The 13,803-nt window shown below is 40.5% G+C and overlaps 1 protein-coding gene across 2 annotated transcripts in view; it reads left to right on the top strand.

Moving 5' to 3' along the window:
- The window catches only part of LOC137423647 (A-type potassium channel modulatory protein KCNIP2-like), a 223,387-nt gene that overhangs the window by 88,213 nt on the left and 121,371 nt on the right, over positions 1-13,803 (top strand). Inside the window, exon 1 of one of the 2 annotated variants that reach the window (XM_068111006.2) lies at positions 11,470-11,704. The exons of the other annotated variant lie outside the window; for it this stretch is intronic. Coding sequence (XP_067967107.1) covers positions 11,602-11,704 — 103 coding nt within the window. The 5' untranslated portion in view covers positions 11,470-11,601. Of the gene's footprint in view, positions 1-11,469; positions 11,705-13,803 lie in introns of those variants that run through there. 2 annotated transcript variants of the gene reach the window in all.

The raw sequence follows: 13,803 nt of genomic DNA, 5'->3' as shown, positions 1-13,803 counted from the left end.
TTCTGGTGGTTTAATGCAAACCGGTCTGGTGGAAAATGGCGACTCTACAGGAGAAAGCTCAGTGCATCAAATGGTTCATCGAGACGAGATCCGACACACAAGTTCAGCGTAATTTCCGTTCAAGATATGGAAGGAATCTGCCATCACAGCCTAGTATTAGAGTAGTACAAGGGGTTTAAGAAGAATGGAAGTTGTCAGAAAGAGAAAAAGTTCCGGTCGACCAAGCACAAGTGCAGCAGACGTTGAACAGTGCGTGAATAATTTCAACAAAGTCCCAGAAAATCAATCCGACGCACATCCAGAGAACTGGGATTACCAACCACCACTGTACACGGGACTTTGCATAAAAGACTGGAGCTTTTTGCCTATAAGGTGCAAATTCTGCAGGAACTCGACCCAAATGACGGAATCAAACACAAGGCGTTTGCCTTGGAAATGCTCAGTCGCATTGAGGATGACGAAGATTACCTGAAAAAGGTCATGTTCACAGACAACGCTTGCTTTCATGTATCAAGGAAGGTCAACTGGCACAATGTGAGGATCTGGGGCTCTGAAAACCCCCATATGGTCATTGAACTCAAATGTGACAGTCCAAAGGTTCATTGGTGTGGCCTTCTCCATGACCGCTTGGTGGGTCCGTTTTTCTTTACAGAGGATACAGTGATCTCAACAATTTACATGAACATGTTGGAAGGATTCGCCTTCCCATAGGTTGAAGACCTGCAACATGATGTGGTTTTTCAACAGGACAGCGCTCCCTCTCATTGGGTCTTCGTCATTTGAGCCTTCTTGAATGAAAAATTTCCAGGTCGCTGGATTGGCCAAGACAGACCACCTGCCTGGCCCCCACGATCACCAGACATAATCCCCCTTGATTCTTCTTTAGGGGTTTATCAAAGATGTTGTCTACAACACCAAGGTGGCAAACCTGTAGGATCTTCGTTCTCAGATCACAGCCGCATGTGCACTGGTGGACGCAAATATGATGAGCTGAACATGGCCAGATCTCGTGTACCGCCTTGATGTCTTGCACATGACAAACAGAGCTCACATTGAAGTGTATTGATGGTGTTCACAAAACTGTATGATTCTCTGTATCATATACACCATGGGGTATCATTGTATCATTTATGGTTCTAAATATATTAACAACCAAAGTTGTCCAGGTCTTTTTGGACCACCATGTAGAACTCCACTAGGCTGAATAGTTTACTGTGTTATCTCACTGATAGACCGGATCTGAATCTGGAACTTAACCAAAATCTAATCGGTTTGTTATTGTCACCTAACCCCCTAATTCACCAAGTTTTGTCATAAACCCATCCACAACTTTTTGAGATATCGTGCTATATATCGTGTTTAGCCCTATCTCTCAATGGTGAATGATCATTAAAAAAAATTAAATTATCGTATCCAGATCCAGATCTTCACCAAAATCTAATCAATTCGGCCTTGTCACACACCCAACATGTCCACAAGTTTTGGCCGAATACGTCCAAAACTTTGAGATATCCTGCTCATAGACGGACAAGCAGACAAACAAACCTACGCAAGGCTGAACCGTTTACATTTTGTATCCTACTGACAGGACGGATCTGGAACGGAACCAAAATCTAATCGGCTTGTTCATGTCACCTACCCAACTCATTCACCTAATGTTGTCATAGCTCGTCCACAACCTTTTGGAAAATTATGGTATATATCGTTTTTGACTCTATCTCTAAATGGTGAAGAATTACTTTAAAATTCCTGTATCCGGATTCGGTTTTTCACCAAAATCGAACAGATTGACCTTGTCACACACCCAACCTGTCCAGCAAGTTTCGTCCGAATCTGTCCACAACTTTTTGAGATATCCTGGTCACAGAGAGAGACAGACAGACAGGGGTGAAAACCTAACCCCCCACCCCCCTCCTTCAGTGGTGGAGGTAAATATGGACACCTCAATGTAAGCTCATCCATGATGCTTGCAGAGACTGTATCTAGGCTACAGCACATTAAATTTACAATCTATTGGACATTTCATAAAATTCTGTATTCTGACATCGTAAAATGCAAATTGCTAAATAGTTTCTGGAGAACTTTTATACATATATGTTTTTCACCACTGAATGTTTTTTTTGCACAAGGATGACGTGTGCTGTTAAACTGGCTGCAAAAGCTGAAAATTTTAATTGTGTTTTGACATGAGCAAATGTGCAACATAGCACAATGACCTAGCAGCACCACTTTCGGAGTCTCTTTATACGATGAGTGTATTCATAAAACATCGTGCATGCGCTTAAATGGATCGGTGGTGTAGGAAAGTGACATTTGAATTGAATAAGAGAAACGTAGAACAACTTTTGAGACTGAAATTGGAAATCTCATTGAGATGCAGTATCTAAATCATGCAGGACAACATTAGTAAACGTATCTCTTGTAAATAGATGTACAACGACGTATGGTAAATAATGGACAAATCATAACGGTTTATGGAATTTGAACCTTGGAACCCAACATAATTTTGGTGCTTCAGATGGAAGCACCAAACAAAGCCAATATGAAGAGGTTTTATTTATTTATTCATTTTATTACCTCCACCTTCCCCCGTCCGCCTCTGCTTCCCCACTTGCGTAGCAAAGGGCAGGGTTAAGCAATTGGTTCACTTTGTCCGTCAGTTTGTCTGTCTACAAGCGTCATTTTGTAATCGAGGAGGAACTAAATTTCAATTGAATGTTATATTTTGTGCATTAATCATAACTTGAACCTGTGGTTTAGTAGTACTTTGGCTCTGAATTTGGCAAATTGTACGGAGTCTTGTCCCAAGCGAGCATACGCATAGAGGAATGAGATTTAAAAATTTTTTACTCTATCTCTCTGTCTGGCAGTCAAACAAAATTGAAAATCGTTCCAATCAGGAAGCTTCCTGTTTTTAGGGATGCCATAAAGGACACAAACAGCAGGCATGAATAACTAAAGTACGGCATTAAATAAGGCGCTGCATTAACGGCAGTGAATTTCTGAAAAACGTTTTTTTTCTACACCCTTTAAAGATTTTATTTTATTCAAATTGACTTATATACGTGAACATTGTAGAACGCAAATCCCAAACTTGGCACTTTCAAAAATTTCCCGTTTAAAATATACATTTTTTTTCTTCTTTTTAAATATATATTTTTAAATTCAAAATATAGATTTTTTTCTTCTTTCAAAATATAGATTTTTTTCCTTTTCAAAATATAGATTTTTTTTTCTTCTTTCAAAATATAGATTTTTTTCTTCTTTTAAAATGTAGATTTTTTCCTTTTCAAAATATAGATTTTTTTCTTCTTTCAAAATATATATATATTTTTTCTTCTTTCAAAATAGAGATTTTTTTCTTCTTTCAAAATAGATTTTTTTCTTCTTTCACAATATAGATTTTTTTCTTCTTTCAAAATACTAGGGCATGCCCGTACTATATATATATCTAAAATTATATCCTCCCCCTCTATTTACATGAAATGGTTTGGTCCAAAGCGAACGGCTTGCGGAGTTTGGTAAAGAAACCGCCATAGCTCGGTAACTACTTGTCCGATTAATATGAAACCTTGAAAAGGCACATCCTCGGGTCCCCAGCAATATACCTGGCAAGTTTCAAGTATATCGGACCGGTAGTTGTCGAGAAACAGCGGTCGCATACACACACACAGACACACACACACACACACACACACAGAGATTACTGGAATTATAGATAGATAGATTTTTTTTTTCTTCTTTCAAAATATAGATTTTTTTCTTTTCAAAATATATTTTTTTTTTCCTTCTTTCAAAATAGAGATTTTTTTTCTTCTTTCAAAATATAGATTTTTTTCTTTTCAAAATATAGATTTTTTTTCTTCTTTCAAAATATAGATTTTTTTCTTCTTTTAAAATATAGATTTTTTTCTTCTTTCAAAATATAGATTTTTTTTCTTCTTTCCAAATAGATTTTTTTCTTCTTTTAAAGTATAGATTTTTTTCATCTTTCAAAATATAGATTTTTTTTCCTTCTTTCAAAATAGATTTTTTTGTTCTTTCAAAATATAGATTTTTTTTTCTTCTTTCCAAATAGATTTTTTTCTTCTTTTAAAGTATAGATTTTTTTCATCTTTCAAAATATAGATTTTTTTCCTTCTTTCAAAATAGATTTTTTTTCTTCTTTCAAAATATAGATTTTTTTCTTTTCAAAATATAGATTTTTTTTCTTCTTTCAAAATATAGATTTTTTTTCCTCTTTCAAAATATAGATTTTTTTTTTCTTCTTTCAAAATAGAGATTTTTTTTCTTCTTTCAAAATATATATTTTTTTCTTCTTTCAAAATATAGATTTTTTTCCTTTTCAAAATATAGATTTTGTTTTCCTTCTTTCAAAATAGAGATTTTTTCAAAAACCTCCTTGGACAAAATAATACAGGCACACACCACCCATGTCCTTTTTCTCAAGACTGTGCGGTGAAAGGTACTCTCTGAACTCTATGAACTATGTTATATGAGTTCCTCCATTTTATGCCTCCGGCGACAAAGACAAAGTCGCCGAAGACATTATGTTTTCAGGTTGTCTGTCCGTCTGTCCGCCCGTACAGGCTAAGCCTCGTTTTTCTCAGCAACCATATGTCCGATTGAGACGAAACCTTCAGGGTAGGAGTGACACCCATGCAGAATGTTTTTTATGATAATTGTGACGTCGTAGGTTACGTGGTGTGGCAGCCATGTTTGATTAAAAGCAAAAAAAAAAAAAACATTTCTCGGAAACTGCTGAATGGAAAAATTTGAAACTTGGCACATTGTCAAGTACTCCCAATGAAGAACAAAAGCATGATAATGATGTCATCATAAGTGAAGTTGTATACCAGCCAAAATGTTTTAATCGAATTCCTTATCCTAAAAATCTGATATTGCATGCACATGATCTATGACCCATTTGTATTGATATATTAAATTTATGATATCATAAGTCACATGGTTCGGCCGCCATTTTGGATTGAAGGAAAAAATTAAATAATTATATCTCTGAAACCGTTCACCCTATCGATGCAAAATTTTACAAATATCATCTAACAGGACTGTTGCATATAGATTGAAAATGATGTCATAGGTCACTGGTTTGGCAGCCATCTTGGATAGAAAAACGAACCTTATCTAATCAACGAACAACTACCCATACATATGCAGAGTGATGGCAGCTACCCGTTGTGGGACTATGCGGAGGCATATTGGCGACACAGTCACATTGTTCGAGTTTGCTTATATTTTGTTATTTTATTATCACTAGCCATTAGAATCTGAACTGTTGAAGTTGCTTTCTTTACTTTAATCTTATTTTCTGATTTATAGCACAATCATAGCCGGTCATAGTTCACATTGTACTTCCTTTGAAGTACCAATATGGAACATTGGTTGGTATGTGTTTCTCCCTTGGAGATAGACGTTGAGGATTTAATTCTCACTATAGTTGTGGATGTCGGTATCCGAAATGTCAAGGTGGCTTCTTGTATGAACATTTGTGCTATTTTATTTGTTTTTGAGATCCCAATGATTGTTCGAGCTTTGCTTTTTTGTGTACATAGTCGAGGCTCATGGAAGAGCTAGAAGATCAGGACACAACATAGCAAAGGGAACAGCAGGAGAAAGGGAAAATGCTAACAGCAGGGCAGAAGGAGAAGGTAGATGGAGACGGACAATCAGGGGATGCAGGTAACGATGAGTGGTATGGGAGAAAGCAAGAGATGATCAAGATGATACTGATGATGATACAAGATGCAAAGTTTTGGGACGAGTGGGGGTGGTTCTAACGTGTGTAGAAAAGACCATTGTTTTGGATGGGGGATGACTTGAGATGAAGGTGAATAGCTGTATTGAAGACCCGGAGGGAAGAATGATATTGAAGAGTGTGGAAGGTGGTTCCACAGGTGGGGAAAAAGAGGAATAAATTAGTGGAAGTGAGCAGTGGTTCTGGATGTAGGCAGTTTCACTCAGAGGGATTTGCTGGTGGACCACGTGCGTCCTGCAGATATATGGATTGAGGAGGGGCACAGAGCACATAGAGAGCAGAGGTTGCAAAACCATAAATGAGGCAGAAGACAGAGAGACCACTGACCTTTCAGCGATGGTGAAGTGATAGCCCCATAGACTCAGCTTCATCGTGAGAGATTCCAATGATATAGCTAGAAAGCCTGTTTTGCCACAGAATCAAGCTGAGCAAGATGTTAGGCAGGGGAATCAGACCAGAGCGGAGAGCAGTACTCCTTCAAGGTGTGGATGAAAGCCTTGTAGGTGGATAGGAGCTCAGGTGTGCCAATGAAGAACCTTTTAGGACAGAGATGCCCAATCGGCATCTGGCTTTTGAGGCCAACTTTTAAATGTGGCTTGCCCAAGAGAGATCCTTGCTGAGAGTGGCACCCAAGAGTTTAAGTGACAACCTCTTCAAGGGGATTGTTGAGAAGGTAGATGGGAGGATTTGCCATATGGTCCTTTTGGAGAGAGAGAGAGAGAGAGAGAGAGAGAGAGAGAGAGAGAGGAGAGAGGGAGAGAGGGAGAGAGGGAGAGAGAGAGGGATTTTTCTGGATTGAAAGAAAAATTCCAAGTGTTTAACCATTCTGAAATCTTTTAATAAATTTTTTTAAATTCCAATCATTCTTCTCTCCGGGTCTTCAACAACAGAGAGTGGAGTCATTACCAAAGATGATTTTCCAGGGAATCAATGAGATCACTTATGAAGATTAACAATAAGACGGGGCTGAGAACAATGCCTTGGAGTACTCCATCCTTGGCAGGGAGAGGAGAAGACAGGATTCTGTTGATAGATACACATTGGATGTGAGAGTGGAGGAAGTCAGTAATCCAAGAGTGGAGTTGGCCATGGATTCCATAGGCAGACAGTTCGGAGAGCAAGGTGGGATGCCAGAATGTATTGAAAGCTCGAGATACGTCAAGAGAGATGGGCTCGATCTCGTGTTGTTTCTCGATCATACAAACTGATATTTTGTAGACAGTTTGTAGACAGTAGACAGTTTGTAGACAGACAGACAAAATGAAGCATTTGCTTAACCCTGCTTTTCGATTCGCGTGTGAGGGGTAAATATCACTATGAAAATAAGGAACTATGCGGACAGTCTCCTGTGAACTTCAGCTGATTTGCTGTTCTCCTTTGCATATAACTTAATGATGCACTTCTCTCTGTTCCATAGCACACGTGACTATATGTTGGCCTCCATCATGGTTTTACCCAGAATGCTTTGGCCAGCATTGTCACTTGCTCTCTCCCTTCTTCAGGGTTTGTTTTGTTTTTTTGGTAAGTGATTCACAATTTTAGTATTTACTTTTGCTTCTTCTGCAATAACAGTATCCTCGTCAACAATTGAACCATAGGTGCATGCATGCGAGGTTATATATTTATTTATATATGTTAGGCTGTCAATCAAAAGGATTGTTTTTTTCGTGGATTTTGTAGCAGACATCTCCGCTTTTGCTTCTCACAACCTGCTCTGCCCGTTGTAATCAGTTGCCCGCGGGCACATTTAGACTCTAATTCTCTGCCTGTGACAGCTACTTATCATCATTTTTCCCATCGCTAAAAATAGCACTCCTCTCCCAGCACAACATGCTGCTCACTGTGCACATGCACTCTGGGACAGAGGATGCTCATCTGTCACTTGCATAACTTTGTCCCAGACATCGAAAAGCTCATTTTGGCATCAGTTTGAGTTTATATGTTAAAAAAAAAAAAAAAAAAAAAAAATACTGACACATATATAAGGTTCAAATGGGATCCATTATATGTATTGCATGGAGACAACAACAGGCATTTTAAGGCCATTTTCCCTGCTAGAGCGGGGGTTAGCCTTGCAGGCCCCATGACAATCTTCTCCATTTTGCCATATTTTCTGCATCTCCCCTTGTTAACCCCCTTGCCCGCATTTCTTCTTCGATCATTTTTAGCCAAGTCTTTCTCGGTCTTCCCCGTCCTCTACTTCCTTCTACATTCATTTCCATCACTCTTCTCACCCAGTCACTTTCATCCTTCCTAAACACATGACCAAACCATCTCAACCTATTTCTCGTCACAGCATCAATCACAGGCTCTATTCCCATCATCTTTCGCAATTCATCATTTGTCTTCATCAGTTGCATGGAGGATGAGATCATTTTGAGATGGGAGAAAGGAAGCACGGTATTTGAACCTGCGATGACTGAATGACGAGGAACATGTTCACACTGTGACGTCACAATGGTCACCCAAATGGTTCATATTGCAAAGAAAATTTAGAAACATTTAGTTGATACAAGACTGTGGCAGCAAATCCTGACGCAGCACCTTGATTTATCCACCATAGCAAAAAAGCACCACCTCACTGGTTACCTTATAAATCGTCGAGAACCCATTAACCTTGAATTTGGCAGCCTAACCAATGATGACTGTGCAGGATTTAACACTGGCTTTGCTGCTGTGTCGTTGCTGTAATGTAGATGTAGACTTCATCCAATGGTTGGTTCTTGCCCATCAACAAAGTCTGAGTGGCAGAGGGCATGTTCTGTGTAACTATTTGTGGGAAGCATGAGTAAAGTATTTGTCATCAATCGTTGTAATGGATTATTGGATTAAAATCGTCCTAAAAGCAATCGTCCTCATGGATTAAAAAAAAAAATTCTTAAAGATTCTTGATTTTTTTTTTAATAGACATTTTGGATCATTTGACTGTTTGAATGATTTAATCTGCAAAATTTTATGTCTGTCCAATGCATGCAAAACTAGATGGTATTCATAGAATACTTATCCTGTGCAGTCAACTTGTTGCGAGCCAACTCTTCTGTTTTTGAACATTTTTAGCCGCGTCGCAAGACGCTGGTCATAGAGTGCCCTCTGCTGTTGTTGTTGTTGTTCTTCTTCTTGTTCTTCTTGTTCTTCTTGTTCTTGCAGAGAAGACAAAACCTCAAAGCTCCACCCATTCTGGGAACCATAGCTCCACCCATTGTGGGAGAGGCTTCATATAAACAAATATCCACCATTTTATTAACTCGCATAGCTTTGAGGCCTGTTTTGTAGGCCCGTGGTGTCTTCCTCTCTCACACAGTTTTATTTCAAATCAAATTCGATATATCATTTCATTTTTCACAGTCGCTAACATAGTTTTAGACTCACTTGAAAAAAAACGGGAAGAAAATCCGATGAAAGTTGCCCTTTATAGAACGAAATGAATTCTCAAAGGCCTGTAACTTCAAGTCCATTGAGATTTTTTTTTTTTAATCGTGGCATGGTCAGTCATACACCGCCCGAAATAAGAGACGGGAAAATGCCGAGATATATATATTTTGTTTAAATCGCGGCATGGTCAGTCATACACCGCCCGAAATAACAGACGGGAAAATGCCGAGATATATTAAAAATTCGTCCATTTGATGACAATCGTCACGATGAAATATTTAATTTATACGTCGTCACAATAATGTGGAGAGAGGACCATAGCTTCGTTCACGTGTCGCCACACACGGGAAATTGCCGAGATATATATATTTTTAAATCGCGGCATGGTCAGTCATACACCGCCTGAAATAACAGACGGGAAAATGCCGAGATATATTAAAAATTCGTCGCCACACACGGGAAATTGCCGAGATATATTTTCACTTTGCACAAAAATAACATCAAGTAATCGAATCAATAGGAATGTCCTGTGCCTATAACATCGACGTTATAGGCACAGCTGCATCTAGGCATTGTGTAACATCGACGCGGCATTTGTTTTAATTAAAACTTTTTGTACTTGTTTTTTCTTTGATCCAATATGGCTGCCAGACCACGTGAGCGATGACATCATAAATTTATATTCTCTAATATAATTGTTGCATAGATCATGATCAGTCGGTTTGTCTTTTTGTGTGATTAATGTTAGCTCTTTCACGAGCCTCGATCTTGTATACAAAAAAAAAAAAAAAACATTTAAAACTGATCAGACTAAGTGTTGTCCCTGTCAAATTATAACGTCATAATTATGGCACCAATGACGTCATCGTAAACAACACCTATTCCACATATGGAGTTCTTTACAATGAGCCATGGTTGAATTTTTTCCATGCAGCGGTTTTGGAGATATAGAGGTGCAACATTGTTTGGTTTTTCCAAGATGTCGCCTGTACCACATGACCTATGACATCATGATTTTCATTAAAATATTCTACATGAGGAGGCGTTCCTATGGTGAAAATTTCGTGCTCATCAGACCAACAGTTGCTGAGAAAAAAAATTCACAATGATCGGAAAAGTGTACTTGTCGAATTATGACGTCATAACGAAGGCACCGATGACATGATCATTAACATATCTTATTCCCCAAGGGCAGTGCTTGACAATGAGTCATGTTTCAATTTTTTCCATGGAGCGGTTTTGGAGATATAGAGGTGCAACTTTTTCGATTTTTTCCAAGATGGCGTCTGTACCACGTGACCTATGACGTTATAATTATCATTATAAAATTCTACTGGAGGAGCCGCACATATTCTGAAAATTTTGTGTCCATCGGACTAACAGTTGCAGAGGAATTTTTGTTTTATTCATACTGATCAGATCAAGCGTTGTACTTGTCGAATTATGACGTCATAATTAAGGCCCCGATAACATCACCATCAACATATCTTATTCGCCATGGTGATTGCTTGACAATAAGCCATGTTTACATTTTTTCCATTGAGCGGTTTGGGAGATAGAGGGGTAACGTTTTCCAAGATGGTGTCCATACCACGTGACCTATGACGTCATAATTATGAATTAAAAACAATTATACAGGCGGAGGAGCTTCTATGGTAACAGTTCGTGTCAATCGGACCAACAGTTGCCGAGAAAATGATTTTTTTAAATGCAGACACGTATGGCACACGGCACGCGTACGCACCTGAATGCTTAACTTCGCTTTTCACATCGCGAGGGCAGGGTAATGACCAAGCGTAAAGTTGGTGCATCTTTTATACATTTCCATCAAACATCCGGCTACCAGTGCGGAAACTTTAATAACCTGCTGCGCTTCATGCTTTCAGTGTCTCATAACGCAACACTTCTTTATTCCACGTTTCAAAATATGATTCGGGTTATTATTGAAAAGACACATTGTCAGGTTGATCTCATTTTGGATGTACGTATGGCGATGCCCATTTTTGGCACAGCTGGGCATGTGGTGCCCTTTCTCTGTAGTGCCATTGGTTTGCCATCATGAGAGTGAAGCAGGGATTGATGTGACGTCTCTACTCACTAGGGAAAGGCACTGATTGGTGTGCGCCAACAGTGCGCGTCTGGTATTACATTTAGTGCACCATTGGTAACTGAGGGAGGGTGTGGGTTATAAAGGTGGTGGGCAGGGGTGGGATGGTGTTGGAGGAGATGAAATGAATGCAAGCGAGGGGCTGTGTATCGAAATGCCCCAGTTGCTGCCACTTGAACTGGGCTATTCTACTTGTGATGTGTCCGATGTGCCGGGTAGCCTGAGACCGCCTTCAATCAGATCGCATCGGCCCATCGGGGCGGCTGGTGGAGCGGGTAGCCGGGGCCGTGTGCCAGGGGCACGGGCGGCAGGTCGTGTTTCCGTGAAGGCATGTAGGGTGGCAAAGATGCAGCTACAAGGACTCGAGATGATTGCAGTTTTCATGCTGGTCGTTCTGCTCCTCAAGGCCCTGGTGCAATTTGGCCTCAAGGAGAGTCATGGAGGTACAGGTATGAATCAGAGGCATCATAGAGGATTGGTTTGTTGTCTATTATTTAAAATGTCTATCAAAAAAAATCAAGAAATTTTAAAGAATAATTTTTGTTTTTTAATCCAGGAAGAAAGTTACAACGATTGATGATGACAAATACTATTATGAATTTTGGGGTAGAGCATTGGAATCAGAGGCATCATATAGGATTGGTATTGGTTTATTTAAGGTCTTGTTTTTGGGGTAATGAGAATGAGACAGGTACAAATGAGATTCGTAGACCAGTGATGGATTATTTGAGGTCTTTTGTTTTTCGGGTGATGACAACTTGATAGTATATAGTTTTATCAACAAGTTTTTGGTACTTTGGCATGTTTAAACAATAATTTTAAGACGTGATTTTTATCACGTTTGGCCTAAGTGGTACAAGTAAAACATTTTAATGTGCAGAGAGAGATATGGGTGTGAATTGAAACATTTTTGTATTACAAACTGGAAGGAGTTGTGGGATAAATTGAGAGAATGCAAAGAATGTGGTCGCAATGATTACCAGTTGCTGAATTGAACATGTTTTCTTGGACAAAAGAACGTTTTCTTTTTTTAAAGTTTTTTTAAACGTTTTTGTTGCAGTTTGAAGACCAATGTTGGAGGGTCGATAAGAATTGGAACTAATTAAGGAGACTCTGCTGAGTCAGCATTCATGAGCTAAACAATCCGACTTGAAGAGCACGTGGGAAAAATACTGCTATGGATCCAGATAAGACGCCAAAGTCTTATCAATATTTCTATATTTTATCTGATTCCGCTCAGCTCCACTACCTCAAATGTGCTCTAATAATGGGTGCCAATTACATGTTGCACTTTAATTCAATGGTAATCTATGCGGTTTGCCAAATAACTATTGAAATCGCTGCATCGTTTAGATGGTTTTCCTAACTAGTCTAATATTTGTAAACCTTTCTTTAATCCACTTAGATTGCCTAGCTCGGCACCTAGCTCTATCATGTGGGATGGCACACACATTGATGATTCAACCTACCTGTGAAACACCTGCTTGACAGTTTAGCTGCTGGGTCTGGATTCAAACCCGGGCGAGACAACTTAGAGGAGAGTGTGGTACATCTAGTCCATTCCGTCAGCCGTAGCCTATGTTATTGAAAAATGAGCTTCACACATCAGGTTAATCCCAATGATAACCCTTCATCAGTGTGACAGTAAAACCCTTAGAAAGAACACGCTAAGGCAAGAGGGCTCTAATTTGTGTGGTTGGATATTTAGGCAGAATTTGTCATTGTGGTGGAAATGGAACCGTGGAAGCTAAAACGTTAATATCGATTCAAGGCAAGAAGTTGCACCTGGAATTAGTGGGTTTGAATGCTGTATTCCTCCGTTCTACAATGGTAACAAATCGACCATCCACCATCACCACCATCTCTTATCTTCCCCCATCCAAAACCTTGATCTTTTCTACCCCCATTAATTCATCCCAGTAAAGCGCGGCGTTTCGCGCGCTGCTTGTGAGCAAGGAGGAAGCGGACAAGCGGTAACATATAAATGTCTTTATTGTAAGACTACACTGTAACACTGTACTGTCCCGGGCTGGGCGCCCGGTGTATATCATGAGGCCACGCCTACCCCTGGTGCGTGGCCACCGCCCACTTGGTGCGCGGAATGATGTCACCACGCCAGTGGGCTTTTGTGTCCGCCACACGCGCCCCCCCAGAATTCCCGCGCACCTGGAGGGCCAGTTTGCGGGGCAGACGAATGACCCGGCCGAAGCGCCCCCTGGCGATCGGCGGCGTCCGGGGTGCAGGGATGCCAGGTGGGATGCCCCTGGCTGCCCCTGGGATGGGTGCAGGACCGGGGGGCGGCGTGGCGGCGGGGCTGGGCGGTGCCGGGGGTCCGCCCGCAGGAGGGCGGCCCCGACGTGGGGGTCGGGCCACTGGCGGTGGATGGTCCACATCGAGGTGGGCCGGCTTGAGGCGGTCTACCGAAACGCGGTCAGGAGTACCGCCGATGTCCAGGGTGAAGTGCTTCGCCCCGGTCTCCCACACGCGGAAAGGCCCGTCGTACGGGGGCCGCAGTGGTGTCCGATGGGCATCGTGGCGGACGAAGACG

This window comes from Myxine glutinosa, chromosome 3, assembly GCF_964187855.1.
Source record: "Myxine glutinosa chromosome 3, kmMyxGlut1.1, whole genome shotgun sequence".
In the NCBI taxonomy this organism is placed as follows: domain Eukaryota; kingdom Metazoa; phylum Chordata; class Myxini; order Myxiniformes; family Myxinidae; genus Myxine; species Myxine glutinosa.
The sequence above is the reverse complement of the archived record's forward strand: the minus strand, read 5'-3'. Positions and strand labels throughout refer to the sequence as shown.